The 21,954-nt window shown below is 41.2% G+C and overlaps 1 protein-coding gene across 1 annotated transcript in view; it reads right to left on the reverse strand.

Annotated features, from left to right (window-relative positions):
• Window positions 1-21,954, reverse strand: part of LOC134601735 (uncharacterized) — a 43,946-nt gene that overhangs the window by 15,106 nt on the left and 6,886 nt on the right. The window contains exons 6-8 of the mRNA XM_063446239.1: window positions 20,723-21,484; window positions 20,080-20,253; window positions 5,013-6,110 (exon numbers count right to left, since the gene is read on the reverse strand). Coding sequence (XP_063302309.1) covers window positions 5,013-6,110; window positions 20,080-20,253; window positions 20,723-21,484 — 2,034 coding nt within the window. The remainder of the gene's footprint in view (window positions 1-5,012; window positions 6,111-20,079; window positions 20,254-20,722; window positions 21,485-21,954) is intronic.

The raw sequence follows: 21,954 nt of genomic DNA on the forward strand, positions 1-21,954 counted from the left end.
AAAAGGGTGCCAAAATGGCCCCGGGACTTTGTTTAGCAAGTAGGGGAGACAAAAAACGGCAAGGCCCAATCACCGCCGAAGGGAAAGTCAGAGAAAACATATATAAAGAAATAGAAGGCATGAAAAAAAGGAGACAACTACAAGGGAAAAGGAGGGGCAAGACCCCCCAGCAGGTCTGGGACCCCGAGCACAGAACCAAACAATACACAATAAAACAGGTACATAAGGGGACAGGGCCTGACAGCCAAAATGGCCGGACGTGCTCTCTGAAAGCTCCGACACCAGCGGGCAAAAAAACACTAATCCTGCAAAACATAACAATGCCAGCAGCACACAGTACCCGGAAAGCGATGCAGGACCACGCAGGGAACGGAATGATACCCGTCCTGCACCGAAAAGCACTGCGAGTGCCCGAACCGGCCATGTGGCCTAAACTAGAGCGGAACCTGAAGCCTGGGGGAGGCGGCCGATCGCCTGGCATGGGACCCGCTTACAAGTGTGACTCAAACACTGCCCTGCTAGCCCCCCCCATCCCCTCTGGACCGGCGGGGGATATCCCGGTCCTCGCTGGGGACAAATACCCCCACAATACTACTCGAACAAGTCACATGAAACTGTCAGGGCCCAGTCAAGATGGCGGCGCAAGCACGGCCTGCGACGCAGATCACCCTTGCCAAGTCACCCAAGCACACCCTGGGGTTCTTTGACCAGCTCTGTGCACACCTATGGACAAAGCTCCGTACCAAGAGCCAGACCTTCAAACTAATGATGAAAGAGGTAGCGGCATGGATTCGCCCTGCAACCCGGTGCCACCTGTGTGGGTACCCGCCCACACAGGTCCCCAAAGAGGCCTCACAACGGGGACAATGCCGAAGAACAAGAAGGCGGGAAGCGGCGACATGTCCCTCGGGTGCCAGCAACAGCACTCGCACTCACACACGCGAGTGCAGGAACATCCAGCATGCCCTGCCTGCTTACCACCCAAAGGCACCGGAACCCTCCGAACAGCGGAATGCCGCTTCACGTCTGAAGACTCATGCTGACGGCCGCGATACTACCCGAGCTCCAGCCCAGCTTCCTATTAGTGTGGGAGCCGGGCAGAGAGCATCTCCAAGGCACATCGACCCAGCCCTTCTCCCTGGGACACCAGTCGAGCCTCCAGAACCGGTATCGACTGAACTATAGGAACTAAACCAGAGATTGGCTATGCTCCGGAGTGCCCAGGCGCGGATATACTACTCGATCTCACCGTACTATTTTTATCCAAAGTGCAGTTTTATTAGCCGTTATACCTCTCTGCTCTCATATCTTCTAGCGTTCAATATAACTGTTATAGACCTAAACTACATAAGATCTAATACTGTTCCATTACTTTTCACTCGGATAACACGTTAGAAGGCTTCAGCCTGCTTAAGATGTGCATAATAAGCTACCACACTCACACGGACACACACGCATGCCCCACTCATCCAGGCACCCAAACCTTTAACCCTGCGACATGTAATAAAACATATGATGGGACCTAATAGTCTTAATCATAAACAGCATACACCTCCCCGCAAACACTTAAACGTGTCACATCTCATTCATAATTCTATGCCAACACATAATTCTATTGCTCCACCAGACGTTAGTCACAACTTCGAGGCATGCTATTACTCATCCATGTTGGCCTTCTGACATGCCAGTCATCATAACCTTACAGCATTACTCCAGCTTATTACTGTCCTGCCAAACATCTAGTGACACTTAATGACACAGAGTATTCCAGGTTCAACTGTTAAGCCTTGTTTAGAAAAGCACTAAATAAGCCTGTTATTTACCACTCAAATGCTTATATCTTGAATCGTTATTTTTGTTCTATATTTAAAAAATATATGCAAACCCAACATGCCATAACACTGTTTTGCTAAGACCATATAAACTGAGCCTGCTGATGCTGTTGTGGCGATACAGGCACTGTTGTACCTACCTGCATATCAAAAATAAAGAATTCTAAATAGAACAGGTACATAAACAGTTTTACAATGTAGACTCAAGGGTTAAGTTAAACTAAAATCCCCAGACAAATAAGAAGAACAAATACACAATAATTAGTACAACTAAAGCTTCAAGAGACAAAATAGATGGTACTTAACGGACTGTGGAGCAGCAAAGAAAGAGGAATTATGTAGGGAGGTGCTCACTATTATACTGGGACTTGGTATGGGAGTAGCCTATTACTATGTGTACCATTTTTTCTTACTGTTTTGTATTCTTTGCTGCTATTGGTGGATAGCGATGTCCCGAATAGTGAGAGGAGGGACAGTGTAGCTGCTGCTGATTTAATAGGGAAATCGATAGCTAGGCTAGTGTATTCAGTGTCCACTACAGTCCTGAAGGACTCATCTGATCTCTGCTGTAAGGACAGCACCCCAAAAGGCCATTTTTAGGGCTAGAACATCAGTCTGCTTTTTTTTTTATCTGTGTAATCTAATTGCAGTTGCCTGCCTGCCAGCGTGTGTGTCAGGCTCACAGCGTATACTGTGCCCACTTGCCCAGTGCCACCACTCATATCTGGTGTCACAATAGCTTGCATTTAAAGAAAAAAAAACTTTTTTGACTGTGAAATAATAGCAGTCAGTTTCCTGTGCGTTTCAGGGCCTGCCAGGGCACAGTGTCACACCAGTGCAACTCATATCTGGTGTAACAGTAGTGTACATTTAAAAAAAAAAAATACAATTTTGACTGTAATAGATTGAATAGCAGTTAGTTGTCTGCAAGCGTGTGTGTCAGGCCTACAGCGTCTACTCTGCCAACTTCTGCCAGTGCACAGTGCCACTCATATCTGTTGTCACAGTAGCTTGCATGCATAGTACCACTAATCGGAAAAAAAATGACAGGCAGAGGCAGGCCACCCCGCAGGGGCCGTCGTGGTCGTGGTGCTGTGATTCCCTTTGGCCCTAGAATAATGCCCAGTGTTCAGAGGCCACGTACCCTGAACTCGAAAAGTTCTGAGGACATAGTTGACTGGCTAACACAGGACACCCAAACTTCTACAGCTTCCGCTCGGAACCTTGACGCACCATCCTCCTCCAGCTTAGCTTCGGACACCTCTCAAGTTACCACTCGCCCGCCTGCCGCCACCACCAACACTAGCACCACAGCCGCTTCACTTGATCTGTCAGAGGAGTTATTTACACATCAGTTGGAAGAAATGAGTGATGCGCAACCATTATTGCCAGAGGATGTAGATAACAGGGATATGTCTCAGTCAGGCAGCATTACACACATGGACGTACGGTGTAATGATGATGATGTTGTACCCGCTGCTGCTTCCTTTGCTGAGTTGTCAGATACAAGTGAAGCGGTTGATGATGACGATGCGTCCGTGGATGTCACATGGGTGCCCGCTAGAAGAGAAGAAGAACAGGGGGAAAGTTCAGATGGGGAGACAGAGAGGAGGAGGAGACGAGTTGGAAGCAGGGGGAGGTCGTCGCAAGGAGCTAGTGGCACAGTCAGACAGCAAGCATCGGCACCCGGGGTCAGCCAGACAGCACGCCTATCAACGCATGCTGTTGCCACCACCAGAATGCCGTCATTGCAGAGCTCAGCAGTGTGGCATTTTTTTGGTGTGTCTGCCTCTGACAACAGTTTGTGGTGTTTACGGTGCGTTAAACGGGGAGTTTGGTCTGTCACTGTGAAGCGGGCGTAACCCTTACACTACCTGATCGATACAGCATCATACCTGATGTTTTAAAGCAGGTTATTCCAAACAATTTAGGAATGTTAGGTGATTTATGCACTTTATGGATTAAAACCAGACTCTGCATCAACTATGTAATTTTCCATGGGAGTTTTGCCATGGATCCCCCTCCGGCATGCCACAGTCCAGGTGTTAGTCCCCTTGAAACAACTTTTCCATCACTATTTATGTTCGCGACATCTCTATTGGTGGACAGTAAAGACTCGCCTCCGTGTCTTGTTATAAAATTCATAATTTAGTCTCCATGTTTATCTGAGGAAAAAACATTAGTTTCTGCAAAAGACATATGTATTTCTTTATGTCTCTTAACAACAGCATTAAGAAGATCCCTGATTTGAACTGCCTACAAAAGCAGGTGCCAGTCCATTTAGGAAAATGAAACACTACACTATACATTATACACTATATGTGTAAATTTGAAAGTACCATTTTGATGCTATTTGACATCATAATGTGGTTAGCTGGTTAGCTGGTTAGCTGGAGAAGGAAAACTAACCTTCTGCATTTCTCTGCCTGGGCTGGGAGGGCAGGAGGTAATTTATATCTAAGGTCTTATTAAAGAGAGGTATTAGCAGCATCATGGATGTGCAAGCAAACACACTTTCCTTTTATCTATAAAACATAAATTAAGAGTTTAATTTACATGATCTTGACGAAGATGAGTTTCCAAAAAGACATGAATTTCTAAGAATCAGATTTAGATACTAAACTATACATATTTATCCCGTTTCTAAAATTATCCATTTTTTTCCCCATAAATTGTAATGTGCTCCAGATAAGAGTGCTATATAAGAACTGTTACATAAATAATAAAATAAATAAATGTATGTTAACAGCAAAACCCTTTGACATCTTTATGGACAATTAGAACTGGGCAACAACAGTTGGAAATACAAAAAAAAAAAAAATCAGTAAACAGTTAGACTCAAGATGAAATCTCAAGCAGATCTTTACACATATATCAGTTGCCATTATCGTACCATTTTGGGTTAGTTATCTCTAATTAATGAAGGTGTTTATTCACTAAACGCCAAATTTCTAAATTTAGGCTTAAATAGCCAAGCTCCCAATATAGTATACATTTATTCTGAAACCAGCAATTATTCTCTCAATTAACTGCAATTTGGTGATTAGTGAATACACCTGACCTGAACATGAATATGTTTAGGACTACTCACAGATATAATAAATATATAGAAGTCCATAAATTGCAATAACATAAGTATTGCTTTATCTCAACATAATTACTAAAGTAAGCAATACTCACGTTTTCACTATAAGTCTGATGCCTGCTCATCCTAATGAGCTCTTTCCCTGCTGAAGGACTTCTAACCAGGATATCTTCATCTTTCTCTGTAGGCTTTGTATTTCCACCAATCAAAGCTTGCTGCTGACCGCCCAGAAGGTGCTCATCATACTCACCATCTGCTATTTGAACATCCTTCTCAACATTTTTAATATGAAGAATGTTCTCAACACCTACAAGGTGAATATCTTCATCTACTGCATTGTAAATATTATTTTCACCTTCAGTAGGATGAGTGTGCTTCTCACCACTTGCAGGGTGTACATTATATTCAAAACAGAGTGAATGCTCTTCACTACCTACAGGCTGTACATCCACTTCACTAAATGCAGGCTGTACATCCACTTCACCATATGCAGCCTGCTCTCTTTTCATAACATGTAAACATTCTTCTTCTTTGAACACATCCTGCTCTATTTTGTTTTCCTTTGTATGCCCAGGTATCTCCTGTATAATTGTGGGCACTATTACATTGTGATCTGTTCTAGGCTCAGTAATATCCTCACTGGGTACAGGCCAGGATCTCTTGTCCTCTAGTTCAACCTCAGTCCTCTCTTTTTTGACTGCAGAGCACTTTCCTATATTTTCAGTACCAAACTCACTCATACCCTTTTCAATAACGTGCTGTTCTTCTGTGCCCTCTGTTCTAGATTCATTATCTTCCTCTATAAATGCCTGGCCCTCTTTTTTGTCTCCAGGCTCAGGCTCAATCCTCCCAATTGTACTGTGCTTTATTTTGTTTCCAAGTCCAATCTCCAAAATGCCATCTTTTATTGCAGGCTGCTCTCCGCTGTCTTTCCTTCCAGACGTATTCCTCTGCTCTGTCAGCTGCATGTTTGGAACCTCTTGAAGTACATGCTCATTGCTTATCATGATCCCAGCTGGCTCAAGTTCTTTGTTAATTGCAGTAAGCTGTTCATCTTTACCTCTTATTGAAACTTTTTCCTCACTAAATGGAGGCTTATCTATATCACACCAAACGTGTTCATTCCCTGTTAATTCCTTTACGTCTTTGTGGCCCACAGAGTCACAAGGCAAGGTGTTTTCTCCTGTAGAAGACTGTACAGAGAGAAGAGTATGATTTTATTCTAAATTCTTCTTTACACTCTTTGATATCAGAATATGCTATTACCATAATTTTAAAAAAGTGACCTTTCAGAACGTTTAAACTTATTGTATTGAATTACCTTTTTTATATGATTACAAATTATCTGTTTATTCAGTTTTATCTTGATAATATTTACATAGTGTAATTCAAAAGTATTAAAAAAAAAAAAGTATATTCAGCACTGACTAGTCTCCCATACCAGAACTAGTCAGGGATACCCCTGTTTTGCTTTTGATATTTGTCAATGTCAAGCAATCTGAGACTAGAGTGTGCACAATCAATACAAAAAATATAACGTATACTTCTTATATTTAAAAAAACAGTGGTGTTTTCATGAACTATAACAATATTATCATCAATGGGTTTGGTTGGGAAAGGGTGCTGACCAGTGCAACAGCCTCTATAGGGTGGAACCCAGAATGCAAATAAACCATATATACACACAAACCAAGGCAAAAAAATAAGTGTTTTGATATTCACAAGAAAGAAAGTTAAGTAAAATACAAACACAGATAACCGAATATAGAAGTACTTCTAGATAAAAGGAATGCAGGAAATGCCTCTGGATTAGTGATGTACCGAACTGTCCGCCGGCGAACAGTTCCCGGCGAACTTAGCGTGTTCGCGTTCGCCGCGGCGGGCGGACACATGCGCAGTTCGATCCGCCCCCTATTCGTCATCATTGGGCAAACTTTGACCCTGTGCCTCTCGGTCAGCAGACACATTCCAGCCAATCAGCAGCACTCCCTCCCTTCCACACCCTCCAACCTCCCTCCCAGCATCCATTTTCGATTCAGTGAGAGGAGGGAAAGTTTAGCTGCTGCTGATTAGATAGGGAAATTGATAGCTAGGCTAGGGTATTCAGTGTCCACTACAATCCTGAAGGACTCATCTGATCTCTGCTGTAAGGACAGCACCCCAAAAAGCCCTTTTTAGGGCTATAACATCAGGCTGCTTTTTTTTTTTTCCTGTGTAATGTAATTGCAGGTGCCTGCCTGCCAGCTTCTGTGTGAGGTTCACATTGGATACTGTGCCTATTTGCCCAGTGCCACCACTCATATCTGTTTTAACAATAGGTTAAGCTTTACATTTAAAATAAATATTTTTTTTTCACTGTAATAGAAGAGCAGTTGCCTGCCTGCCAGCTTCTGTGTGAGGTTGGATGCCTTGCCCATTTGCACAGTCAGTGCCACCACTCATATCTGTTTTAACAATTGGTTAAGCTTTAGATTTAAAATAAATAATTTTTTTTCACTGTAATAGAAGAGCAGTTGCCTGCCTGCCAGCTTCTGTGTCAGGTTGGATGCCTTTCCCATTTGCACAGTCAGTGCCACCACTCATATCTGTTTTAACAATTGGTTAAGCTTTAGATTTTAAATAAATCATTTTTTTCACTGTAATAGAAGAGCAGTTGCCTGCCTGCCAGCTTCTGTGTGAGGTTCACATTGGATACTGTGCCCACTAGCCCAGTGCCACCACTCATATCTGTTTTAACAATTGGTTAAGCTTTAGATTTAAAATAAATATTTTTTTTTCACTGTAATAGAAGAGCAGTTAGTTGTCTGCAAGCGTCTGTGTTTCAGGCCTACTTCAGCGTGTGCTCTGCAGACCTGTGCCAGCGTGCTTTGACAGTTGCCCCTCATATCTTGTGTCTCTATAGCGTGCTTTTACAACCAAAATTTTGTTTCCACTGTAATAGAAGAGCAGTTGCCTGCCTGCCAGCTTCTGTGTGAGGTTCACATTGGATACTGTGCCCACTAGCCCAGTGCCACCACTCATATCTGTTTTAACAATTGGTTAAGCTTTAGATTTAAAATAAATATTTTTTTTCACTGTAATAGAAGAGCAGTTAGTTGTCTGCAAGCGTCTGGGTGTCAGGCCTACTTCAGCGTGTGCTCTGCAGACCTGTGCCAGCGTGCTTTGACAGTTGCCAATCATATCTGGTGTCTCTTTAGCGTGCTTTTACAAAGAAAAAAGGTTTCCAGTGTAAGCTAATAGCAGACAGTCAGTGTCCTTCAAGCGGCTCTGTCAGGCCTTCCTTCAGCGTGTGCCCTGCACAACCCTGCCAGCGTGCTTTGACAGTTGCCACTCATATCTTGTGTCTCTATAGCGTGCTTTTACAACCAAAATTTTGTTTCCACTGTAATAGAAGAGCAGTTGCCTGCCTGCCAGCTTCTGTGTGAGGTTCACATTGGATACTGTGCCCACTAGCCCAGTGCCACCACTCATATCTGTTTTAACAATTGGTTAAGCTTTAGATTTAAAATAAATAATTTTTTTCCACTGTAATAGAAGAGCAGTTGCCTGCCTGCCAGCTTCTGTGTGAGGTTCACATTGGATACTGTGCCTACTTGCCCAGTGCCACCACTCATATCTGTTTTAACAATTGGTTAAGCTTTAGATTTTAAAGAAATCATTTTTTTTCACTGTAATAGAAGATCAGTTAGTTGTCTGCAAGCGTCTGGGTGTCAGGCCTACTTCAGCGTGTGCTCTGTAGACCTGTTCCAGCGTGCTTTGACAGTTGCCAATCATATTTGGTGTCTCTATAGCGTGCTTTTAAAACCAAAATTTGTTTTTCACTGTTATAGATTGAATAGCAGTTACTTGTCTTCAAGCGGGTGTCTCAGGCCTACAGTGTGTGCTCTGCAGAACTGTTCCAGTGCACATTGCCAATCATATCTAGTGTCTCTATAGCGTGCTTTTAAAACCAAAATTTGTTTTTCACTGTTATAGATTGAATAGCAGTTACTTGTCTTCAAGCGGGTGTCTCAGGCCTACAGTGTGTGCTCTGCAGAACTGTTCCAGTGCACATTGCCAATCATATCTGGTGTCTCTATAGCGTGCTTTTAAAACCAAAATTTGTTTTTCACTGTTATAGATTGAATAGCAGTTACTTGTCTTCAAGCGGCTCTGTCAGTCCTTCCTTCAGCGTGTGCTCTGCAGAACTGTTCCAGTGCACATTGCCAATCATATCTGGTCTCACAGTAGCTTGCACGCATAGTACCACTAATCCCAAAAAAAATGACAGGCAGAGGCAGGCCACCCTGCAGGGGCCGTCGTGGTCGTGGTGCTGTGATTCCCTTTTGCCCTAGAATAATGCCCAGTTTTCAGAAGCCACGTACCCTGAACTTGAAAAGTTCTGAGGACTTAGTTGACTGGCTAACACAGGACACCCAATCTTGTACAGCCTCCGCTCGGAACCTTGACGCACCATCCTCCTCCAGCTTAGCTTCAGGCACCTCTCAAGATAGCACTCACCCGCCTGCCGCCACCACCAAAACTAGCACCACAGCCGCTTTACTTGGTATGTCAGAGGAGTTATTCACACACCCGTTTGAAGAAATGAGTGATGCGCAACCATTATTGCTAGAGGATGTAGATAACAGGGATATGTCTCAGGCAGGCAGCATTAAACACATGGAGGTACGGTGTGATGATGATGATGTTGTACCCGCTGCTGCTTCCTTTTCTGAGTTGTCAGATACAAGCGAAGCGGTTGATGATGACGATGCGTCCATGGATGTCACGTGGGTGCCCGCTCGGCAAGAAGAAGAACAGGGCAAAAGTTCAGATGGGGAGACAGAGAGGAGGAGGAGGAGACGAGTTGGAAGCAGGGGGGGTCGTCGCAAGGAGCTAGTGGCACAGTCAGACAGCATGCATCGGCACCCGGGGTCAGCCCGACAACACGCCAATCAACGCATGCTGTGTCCACCACCAGAATGCCGTCATTGCAGAGCTCAGCAGTGTGGCATTTCTTTTGTGTGTCTGCCTCTGACAACAGCGATGCCATTTGCAACCTGTGCCAAAGGAAACTGAGTCGTGGGAGGTCCAACACCCACCTAGGTACAACTGCTTTGCGTAGGCACATGATCTCACATCACAAACGCCTATGGGATCAACACATGAGTACAAGCAGCACGCCTACTCTAAGCCGCCATCCTCCTCCTGGTCCAGCATCTTCAGCCACGTCAACCACTGCTGTCCTTCTTGCCCCCTCTCAACCATCCGCCACTCCGTCTCCCGCCTTGAGCAGTTCCCGCTCATCTGCCCACAGTCATGTGTTTCTGTCAAGGACATGTTTGAGCGTAAGAAGCCAATGTCACCAAGTCACCCCCTTGCCCAGCGTCTGACAGCTGGCTTGTCCGAACTATTAGCCCGCCAGCTTTTACCATACAATCTGGTTGAGTCTGAGGCGTTCAAAAAATTTGTAGCTATTGGGACACCGCAGTGGAAGGTACCCGGACGGAATTTCTTTTCACAAAAGGCAATCCCCAACTTGTACTCGATTGTGCAAAAGGAAGTCATGGCATGTCTGGCACACAGTGTTGGGGCAAGGGTCTGCAAAGCATGGTCTGCAAAGCATGGTCAGGGCAGGTATATCACCTACACTGCGCATTGGGTAAACCTGCTGACGGCTGACAAGCAAGGAATGCGTGGCATTGCAGAGGAGTTGGTGACACCGCCACGAATTGCAGGCAGTCCTGCTGCCACCTCCTCTACTCCTCCTACTCCATCCTCTTCCATAACCTCCTCGGCTGAGTCCTCTTGTGCCGCTGCTTCTTGCTCCACATCAACGGCACCCCCCCCAGCTCCCCAGGTACTATTCCACATCCCGGATACGGCAGTGTCACGCCGTCTTGGGTTTGACTTGCTTGAAAGCAGAGAGTCACACCGGACAAGCACTCCTGTCCGCCCTGAACGCACAGGTGGAAAAGTGGCTGACTCCGCAGCAACTGGATATCGGCAAAGTGGTGTGTGACAACGGAAAAAATTTGATAGCGGCATTGAAGTTGGGCAAGTTGACACATGTGCCGTGCATGGCACATGTGTGTAATCTGATCGTACAACGCTTTGTGCATAAGTACACAGGCTTACAGGACGTCCTGAAGCAGGCTCTCTACAGAGCGCTCAGGCGGCTGTGGCATTTAAAGGGCCGGCGATGGGGGATCAGGGCGCCCCCTCCAATATGGCGCCCTAGGCGGCTGCCTAGTTCGCCTTATAGGAAGCGCCGGCCCTGTGTGAGGTACTAAACAAGACTGAGAATAAACCAAATTGTGACTATTATTGAGCTTGTAAAAGCAAATGTTAACATTATGTGTTAGCACCTACTGGTCTCCCATTCCAGAGCTAGACAGAGTCAATACTGCCTACTTTTTGATATTTGCGAAGGACAAGCCAACTCAGACTAGAAAAGTTAGAAATTACTCTAAATATTAAAAGTATACTTCCTGTACATGAAACCATTAGTGTTTTCATAAACGATAGCAACAATGATAATATATTCATTGCAGACTAGAGTTGTCACAACTAGCATTGATTCATAAAAGTATTCAACTTATACCAAAGTGCTTTATTCTGCAAAGTGTTCTATATCCCATTCCCCTCTCTCTCCCTTCCCCAGATACCCCTTATATCCCCCTTCTTTCTCCGTAGCCTCATTTTCCTCTCCCTCTGCCATATCCCATTCTAGTTGCTTATTATCCTCACACTCAACCCATTTCCCCCTCTCTTTCTTCTATTTCACTTCTCCCTTTGCCTATTTTACCCTCTCTCTCCATCTGCCATAGCCCACTCCCCATTTCCCCCTCACTCTACTATCACGCTGCAAGTTTCCCCTTCCCTCTGACCATGTTTACCTCTCTCTCTCTCTCTCTCTCACCCTTATTACATCTCTTAGTTCTTCCTCATGTCCAGACATGAGAATCTGTGAATCATGTTTGGTCTCCCATACCAGAAATAACCAGAGACAAGCCTGCTTAGCCTTTGATATTTACCATCTCAGACTAGAGTAGTCACAAGAGACAAAAGACTAAAGTTTGAAAGTATACTTCTTATATTTGAAACAAGGGGAGTTTTCGTAAACCATAATACTGAGCTGAACGTGTCAGCACTGAAGGGTCTCCCATACCAGAACTAGCCAGGGACAAGTCTGCTTAGCTTTTAATACTTGCCAAAATCAAGCCAACTGAGACTAGAGTAGTCACAAGTGATCCTAAAGGTTAAAATTGCACTTATATTTGAAACAAGGGAAGTTTTCATAAACAATAACAATAATATTGAACTTCCAAACGTTGACAAAATGTGTCAGCACTGAATGGTCTCCCATTCCAAATCTAAACAGGGAGAAGACTGCTTAGCTTTTGATACAATCTTAGAGCAAGCCTACTCTGACTAGAGTAGTCACTAGTGCAGTGTTTCCCAAATGGTGTTCAGCTGTAATTTCGGGAAACACAATGGCTGCTGCGATTTCGCCAGGTTGGGTGCCTGTGGTAATTGAGGCAGGTGGCGAAGGAGCACTCTCCCCTGCTCAGCTCCCTCATGCGCATCGCAGTGATGCCGGAGCCGGAATATGACGTCACTCCGGCCCCGGCATCACTAAGAGGCACACAAGGGAGCTGAGCAGGAAGATCACTGCTCTCTCGTTGCCTGCACTGCACACCAGCCTCTCAGCCCAGCAGCCCCACTGGACTCCCGGGACCGCATGCCATCCGCTCAGCCCAGCAGCCCCACTGGACCCCAGGGGAATAGAAACTCCATGCCAGCACTCCCAAAGGTAGGGAGGCTGAGTGGAGTGAAATTTTTAAAAATAAATACATTGTGTGTGTCTGTTAAGGAGTTTGTATGTGTGTTTGTCAGAGTGTGTGTGTGTGTGTGTGTGCATGTTTGTTTGTCAGTGAGTGTATGTGTGCTTGTCAGTGAGAGTGCATGTGTGTTTGTCACTGAGAGCGTATGTGTGTTTGTCAGTGAGTGTGTGTGTGTATGTGTTTAAGTTTGATTTTGGAGCGCTCTGATAATCTGAATATTGATACAACCTAAAGTTGGTATGAAATGTTTATTATGCTGCTAACACTCAATGTGTTGAACCCCCAACACACAAAACTAAATCAAAAGAAAATATAAAAGAAAAAAGAGTTGAGCAGTATAGTGGAATGAACATTTAGGTGAGAACCCAAAACTATGTAACGATGGTAAAAAGATTTAAACAAAATACTGTAGTAATAATCAATTGTCAGTAGATGGCCCCAGGTCAACACATCTCACAGCACATATAAAAAGAAATGCATAGATACACATAATATTGCAGACTGCTTTAGAAAAGTAATGCTTTTAACATCATATGTTGATATACCAGGATTCCCACAAAATTACCCAGGTTCCAGTCAAATAGTGAAAAAGCTCAGTTGTATTTAAACAAAGTGCAAACAAATGTATTAGTTAAAATCTTGGTGGTAGTAAAAGAAACACACTCTCTCTTACAAGAGAATGTGGTGAGTAGGCTCGGCATACGCCGTTACTGCCAAGCTTTGTCGAAGTATCGCATGGGGTAACATAGAAACATAGATTGTGACGACAGATAAGAACCATTCGGCCCATCTAGTCTGCCCAATTTTCTAAATGCTTTCATTAGTCCCTGGCCTTATCTTATAGTTAGGATAGCCTTATGTATATCCCACGCATGCTTAAACTCCTTTACTTTGTTAACCTCTACCACTTCAGCTGGAAGGCTATTCCATGCATCCACTACCCTCTCAGTAAAGTAATACTTCCTGATATTATTTTTAAATCTTTGCCCCGCTAATTTAAGACTTTGTCCTCTTGTTGTGGTAGTTTTTCTTCTTTTAAATATAGTCTCCTCCTTTACTGTGTGTATTCACTGTGTGTATTTAAATGTTTCTATCATATTCCCCCTGTTTCGTCTTTCCTCCAAGCTATACATGTTAAGTTCCTTTAAACTTTCCTTGTAAGTTTTATCCTGCAATCCATGAACCAGTTTAGTGGCCCTTCTCTGAGCTCTCTCTAAAGTGTCAATATCATTCTGGAGATATTATTATTATTATTATTATTATTATTTTATTATTTATATAGTGCCATCAGACTCCGTAGCGCTGTACAATGGGTGGACTAACAGACATGTAATTGTAACCAGACAACTGGACGTACAGGAAAAGAGGGGTGGAGGGCCCTGTTCCATGAGCTTACATTCTAGAGGGAGTGGGGTATAGTGACACAAAGGGTAAAAGTAGGTTGTTAGAAAAGTATTAATTGAGGGCTTAGTAGGTAATTTTTGACAGTTGCAGGAGAGGAGTCATGGAGGGTGGGGGATGAAAACCTGTTTAATTGATATGCTTTCTTGAAGAAGTGAGTGTTCAATGATTTTTTGAATGAGTAGAGACTGGGTGAAATTCTTACAAAGAAGGGAAGGGAGTTCCACTGAAGAGGTGCAGCCCTGGAAAAGTCTTGGAGGCGAGCGTTAGAGGTGGGAGTACGGACAGAGGATAAACGTAGGTCTTTGGCAGAGCGTAGGGGCCTCGATGGGACATACTTTTGATTTAGGGAGGATAGGTTGGAGCAGCATTATGTAGGGACTTGTAAGCAAGCACCAGAATTTTAAATTAAGCCCTATATCTCTCCAGTACTGCGTACAATACCCCAAGTGAGGTTTCACCAGTGTTCTGTGCAATGGCATGAGCACTTTCTACTGCTAATACCTCTCCCTATACAACCAAGCATTCTGCTAGCATTTCCTGCTGCTCTATTACATTGTCTGCCTACCTTTAAGTCATCAGAAATAATCACCCCTAAATCTCTTTCCTCAGATGTTGAGGTTAGGACTCTATCAAATATGCTGTACTCTGCCCTTGGGTTTTACGTCCAAGATGCATTATCTTGCACTTATCCACATTAAATGTCAGTTGCCACAACTCTGATCATTTTTCTAGTTTACCTAAATCATTTGCCATTTGGCTTATCCCTCCTGGAACATAATTACTGTTACATATCTTAGTATCATCAGTAAAAAGACATACCTTACCATCAAGACCTTCTGCAATATCACTAATAAAAATATTAAAGAGAATGGGTCCAAGTACAGATCCCTGAGGTTCCCCACTGGTGACAAGCCCAAGCTTTGAATATACTCCGTTGACTACAACCCTATGTTGCCTGTCACTCAGCCACTGCCTTACCCATTCAACAATATTGGAATCCAAACTTAAAGATTGCAGTTTATTGATAAGCCTTCTATGTGCAATAGTGTCAAAAGCCTTACTGAAATCTAGGTTAGCAATTTCTACACCACCATTGTTTATTATTTGAGTTACCCAATCAAAAAAGTCAATTAGATTAGTTTGGCATTATCTCCCGGAAGTAAACCCATGTTGTCTCTGATCTTGAAATCCATGTGTTTTTAGATGTTCAACAATCCTATCCTTTAACATGGTTTCCATCACTTTCCCCACTACTGAAGTAAGGCTTACTGGCCTATAGTTGCCCGACTCCTCCCTATTAACTTTCTTGTGAATAGGCACAACATTCGCTAACTTCCAATCTTCTGGGACTACTCCTGTTATAAATGATTGGTTAAATAAATCTGTTAATGGTTTTGCTAGTACACCACTAAGCTCTTTTAATAACTTTGGGTGTATTCTATCCAATTACTTTTGACAGTTGAAATAGAACCTCTTCCTCTGTAAACTCAAGGAATTTTGCATTTAGAATTACATGCATACATTTTCTCCATAAAGTAATGTTGGAACTTGCAGAAAAAAAAGGGTGAAAGGGGCAGACAGGCAGAGTGGACAGATGTTTAAAAATACACAAAAAAAACATGAATATAAAATTCAAAAGGAATGGCTCAAAATTTGCTATTAACAATTATAGAAAAATCTTTATAAAAAAAAATCTAAAAAAATATTAGATAGTAAAAAGATAAAAAGATTAGAAATGGATTAATCATTTTTAAAAATGGCAAATTTCTAAATCGGTGTGTAAGCTGTTCAGAATCATGCTGGTTTTAACGAATACATTTGTTTGCACTTAGTTTAAATACAACTGAGCTTTTTCACTATTTGACTTAAACCGGATTTCCTTAACCTAACTATTTGGGTCATTTTGTGGGAATCCTGGTATATCAACATAGGATGTTAAAAGCATTACTTTTCTAAAGCAGTCTGCACTAGTATGTGTATTTATGCATTTCTTTCTATATGTGCTGTGAGATGTGTTTACCAGGGGCAATCTACTTACCAATGAGTATTACTACAGCATTTAAAATATTTTTTTTTACCATCTTTACTTCGTTATGCTCCACTCTTCTTTTTTTTATATTTTCTTTTGAGTGTGTATGTGTTTTTGTCAGTGAGAGTGTATGTGTGCTTGTCAGTGAGAGTGTGTATGTGTTTGTATGTGTCTGTCAAAGAGTATGTGTGTTTCTCAGTGAGACTGTATGTGTGTCTGTCAAAGAGTATGTGTGTCTGAGTGTGTGCCAGTGTATATCTGTGTGTGTCAAGGTCTGTGCATGTGTCAATGTTTTTACATTTGTGTCTGTGTGTTAATGTGTTTGTGTATGTTTGTACATACGTACGTATGTGGCATACGTACAGCAATCATATGTGCATACATCCCAGCAATCTAACACCCTCCCAGCAATCAAACACGTATATGTGCATACATCCCAGCAGTCAAACACCAACACATCATGCAAACACACTCCTGCAAACACAGACATTACATACAAAAACCTCTGGATTCAAATTTCAAATTCATTTACAAACACTCAAACACACCCTTCACTCAAACACTCAAACACTAATACTACACACAAATGTACATCCGCATTTAAAAGCTAACACTACATCCAAGCACGTCCCTGCATGCAAATGCAAACTATACATACAAACACACCCCTGTATCAAAACGCTAACATTATATACAAACACCAACTGTACACACCACAGCACATCTGCTCCTAAGTACTACTATCTGTTAACAATCTGTGCTCCGGCGCCAAAAATATTTTGGAATTCCACATTGTTAGCGCATTATGTCAAAGGGTTCCACAGGAAAAATTAATTGGGAACCCCTGCACTAGTGTCACTAAAGTTTTAAAGTATACTTCTTATATTTGAAACAAGTGTTTAACTAAACAATAATATTGAGCTCGCAATAGGGAATGTTGACATTATGTGTCATCAAAGTCTGGTCTCCCACAGCAGAAGTAGCCAGGGACAAGTCTGCTTGGCTATTGATACTTGCTGAGGTCAAGCCAACTCACACTAGAGTAGTCTCAATTGACACTAATAAGTCACAAGTGACAGGAAAGGTTAAAAATATACGTCTTATATTTGAAATAAGGGGTGTTTTCCTAAGTGTTAAAAGTATACATCTCATATTGAAACAAGAGGAGTTTTTCCTAACAATATCCCCTTAACCCCTTATGGACGGCGGGCGTGCAATACCGTCCTTGGGGACCCGGCTCTAAACGCCGGGGGGCGGCTTAACACGTCCCCGCTGTCCTATGTACTTACCCGCTCGCCTGCGTGGGACTCAACTGGCATCCCAGGAAGTCCCCCTGCTCCCGTTCCGGCCCTCTGGGCCATGATATCGCGAGGTCCTTGCAAGGAACTCACGATCACATGGATGGCATAGCCGTCCACAGTATTGCCAGCAGTGGCAGTGCCTGTAATGTCACAAACACTGCCAAAATTGGCGTTCAAATTAGTTTTTTGCATTTTTCACACACAAACAAATATTAACACTAACTTTGACCAGTGTTTGTGACCAAGTGGCTACTAAAAAAGACTGGACATACCCCATTTGCAATACCTTGGGTTGTATATTTAATTAATATCATTCTACGTGTATTTTGATATTAATATATATATATATATATATATATATATATTAATATTAAAATACACGTATACAGTGTGTGTGTGTGTGTATATATATATATATATACTTTATAATATAAAATACAGAATACAGAATTCAGCGCACCCTATTTAGCCTTGACTTTCAGAGAGTCCCAGTAAGGAAGTATTTCCCAAGTAAGTGGATTAATCTCATAAGAGCAAGCATTAGGCTGCTACTAGGATAGGACCTGCCGAATATGGGGTACTTTGACGTAGTTGGCAGGCTTATGCAATGTATGATCATATAATGTAACTAAACCCCCATCATTTTTTGCCTAGGTGAGGTGTTTTTAAATAAAACTATTATAATCATTGTTTAGTGAATAAGCGAGTGCGCTGAATTCTGTATTTTGTATATTTTGGCCCCAGCAGCACCCTATAATGTATGCATGTTCAGGTGAGTGCAGCACTTTTAGTTTCTTTTACTTTATAATATATATATATACGATCTAAGTAAAAATTATTTATTTTTAAACAGTTGTTGTCATTCCAGGCAGTCCCCTAGCTGGCACTGCAATGGACGGCTATTCCATCCATGTGATCGTGATGTCCTCACAAGAACCTGATCACATGGCCCAGGAGGGCTGGATCAGATACAGGGGGACTGCCTGGGATGAGTTTAGAGTCGGGTCCCCAAGGACGGCTTAGCACGCCCGCCGTCCTTAAGGGGTTAATGAACAATTAACAACAAAATCACCTATAGAAATATTGCAGATATATAGAGGATATTAATTTTAAAAAATGGAAGGAAAACGGTCTGATAACCTTGGCTGATATATTAAATACAGATTTGCATTTAAAATCATTTCAACAGATTCATACAAAAATAGAAGGGTTTGATGAAAAACAATTTTTATATCTTCGAATCAAACACTTCATACAAACTAACCCAATTTACAGTACTTCAGATATAGACCATCTGTTGGAAATAGAACATAAAAGGAATATTGTTTCAAAAATAAATACAGTTATACATAAAAGGTATAATAAGGATAAAATTAAATCAATGGTGAAATGGGAAAATTAAATAGGTAGTGAGATTTCATTGGATCAGTGGATGGAAACATTTTTTCTGCTTAAGAAGGCATTGCATAAGTTTATATGAACTACAGATTAAATTAGTTCATAGGTAGTATATGGTTCCAGCTAAAGTAGTAAGACTTCACTCCCTTACTGACTCAGTTTGTTGGAGATGTAACAAGGGAACACAGAAACATATTTGGTGGGATTGTTATATTCTTAACCCATTGAAGCAAGCAGTATCTAGGAAAATTAATATCATTCTAAAAACATCAATTAACATTTATTCTCAATTGTTTGTTACATATGGAAATACCTACCAAAAGTAAATCTTTAAAACTCCTAATTGTTCATATATTAAGGGCAACTAAAATCTGCATAGCAAGATATTGGAATCAGTAAATACTCCCTCATGGAGAGGGGTGGAATCCCAGATAAGATATCAGTAACTAATGGAGAAACAAGTCTATAGAAATCTTGATTTAGTAGATACATATGCAAGAATATGGGAACCCTAGACAATAGATGTATCCGCTAACCAAGAAGAAAATAGGATAAAAAGAAAAAAAAACAGACATGAAGGAAAAAGATGAAGATAAGTGAAAAGAGAATAACTATGGTGTTCCATCCCCTACTGACACCTTGCTGGGCCTCGGAATGATGTGTAATATTTATGTGTAGTCTGTCACTGTTTTATAAGTACGTCTTCAGGGGAAGTACAGATATATTTAGATAATAGTAATATTATTATTATATATATTTGTTTTTTTCCCCTTACCTTGCTACTGATATCGACAATATAGTATTATGGAGATATTATATCGATATTTCCTGGAGATGTTTCTTACGTTTTTTTACATTTAAAATTAAAGAAATATTTTTTAGAAAGGATAAAAATATAATAGAGAGTATAACAAATGATGATGAATTGGTATCTACTTCGATATCCGGGGTAATAGAGAACATTTAATGGATAAATACCTGATGTTTAAGAGAAAAAAAAAATGGGAAAAAGAATAAACCCCTAGTAGTTAATAGTATTATATTTATCTAGTATGTCAGTATATAACATGAAAATATAAGATGCTATTTTTCTATATGTCTATCTATAATGTACCTAGTTACTCTGAATTAGAATGATGAAAGGGCTGTGGCATTTATTAATATGTATAATATATGATATATTTACCATCTAACATTATCTTACCTTATTGGTGGATTCCATTGCTAATACCTGGCTGATGCTTCCATAGTTCACCAGTTTCCCTGTTTTGGTACTGGGCCCTATCCTAGCCATCATAGGGTGCAAATTACCAACAAAATTCTGTGTAGCAAGGTAGACATTCATCACCACTGCGTCTTGAGATCCATGAGGCAGAAACTAGGACCAATTAAAGACTTAATTACTTTTAAGTAATTATAGACATTTAAAAGTGCATGACTAGTCTCTCTTTGATTGTCAATTGGCTAATACAAATATCGCTGATGGTCAATAATAATCTTATCGAAGAAGAATAACCAAATTAACTATGCAAAACAATATGCAAACACAGATGTAGTGTATTGTGTATACATTGTAATATAAGCGATTAATGGGCAATAGGCCTGCTGCATACAGTCTTACAGGTGAAATTCCCAAATTGAGATTTGTGAACAAAATACAATTTACATATAATTTTTATTATTTTTTTATTTCTATTTTTTTCCATTAAATATGCAATAAATGTGTAAACATTACAAAAAAGTGCAATATTTTTTTTAATTTTTTTTAACCCCTTAAATGACGCCATGTCTGGAAAGTATAAACAATTTAAACCTATGCAGGATAAGCTTTGTAAAGCATAACTCACCTGCTCGCAGACATCTTTCTGTTCATTCCTTTCTACTGCTCCTACTGTTTGGTCTACTTTTGGTTCTTTCTCAAGTCTTTTACAATTATTTTGATCTATGTGCTTTTGAGAACTATGGTTTTCTCTTGCAAGCTGCATGACGTCTACCGAAGAGACACCCTCAACCTCCCTATCTTCATCCCCTCTAGATATTTTTTGGCATTCTTCCTCTTTGTCTTCTCTTTTCCTCTGAACCATCAAGTCTCCATCATCTTCCTCCCCTTCTACCTGTGTCAGAGGGTCTCCTCTATCACTTGTCATCATGTTGCACGTTACTACATTTATCTCTTCAGATACAGGTTCAATTTTTTTGTCCTTCTCCCCTTCTTGTATGATTTCAACATTCTCATAATTTGCATCAAGTACTTTCTGTACATTTCCATTTATCCTGGGCACATAGACATCATTTTGTCCAATTCTTGCCTCTCTTTGTGTCACCATGACTCTTCTTTTAACTCTCCTTTCAAATATTTCTTCTCTATGCAAGCAGATGTCCCCCTTCATATTTATTCCTTTGCTATGTTTCTCATAACCCATCTCCTTGGTCTCTTCTTCTAACAAAGTTGATACTTCTCTCCCAGTAAATTTTGTGAGAGAACTCCCTCTTGTGTTGTCTACACTTTCTTTGCACCAAGGGCTTCCGAATGATGATTCTAATGTCCTCTCACAGCCCCCTGAGCCACAGGACTGATCCTTACCTCCTTCAAAGTCTATCACTTGAGGCTGTGGAGAGACAACATTGCACTTTTTAAGTCATAAAAAGGAAAGTTTTTATTGATGTTAAAACATTTTTTTAAAGTTAAGGATTGATATATTTAACACAGCTAATCATCAAACAATAGCAAAACTATACAATACTATATACATTCATTTTTATATACAGTTGTGTGGCCTCCAAACCAAGTATCCGTAACTTTGTAGAAGAATGTAATTCATTGTATTTTATTATACAGGTAGTTTATTATACAGGTATGCATAATTTATCAATACTGTCAGTATCTTAGCAGTGATCTCCTGAACAATGCTTTTTCTTTTATATTGCCTGTCTCCTATGCAACAGTAAAGTGTGTGATACATTCTATCTAGACTTTCATATTTGTCTTGTTCAGTGTCTATTAATCTGTATTCACAATCTAAACCAACATTCCAACCAAGTATTGTCATAATCAACCCGAGATCATACTGGTTCATGT

The sequence above is a fragment of the Pelobates fuscus genome, chromosome 3 (genome assembly GCF_036172605.1).
Source record: "Pelobates fuscus isolate aPelFus1 chromosome 3, aPelFus1.pri, whole genome shotgun sequence".
Taxonomy (NCBI): Eukaryota; Metazoa; Chordata; class Amphibia; order Anura; family Pelobatidae; genus Pelobates; species Pelobates fuscus.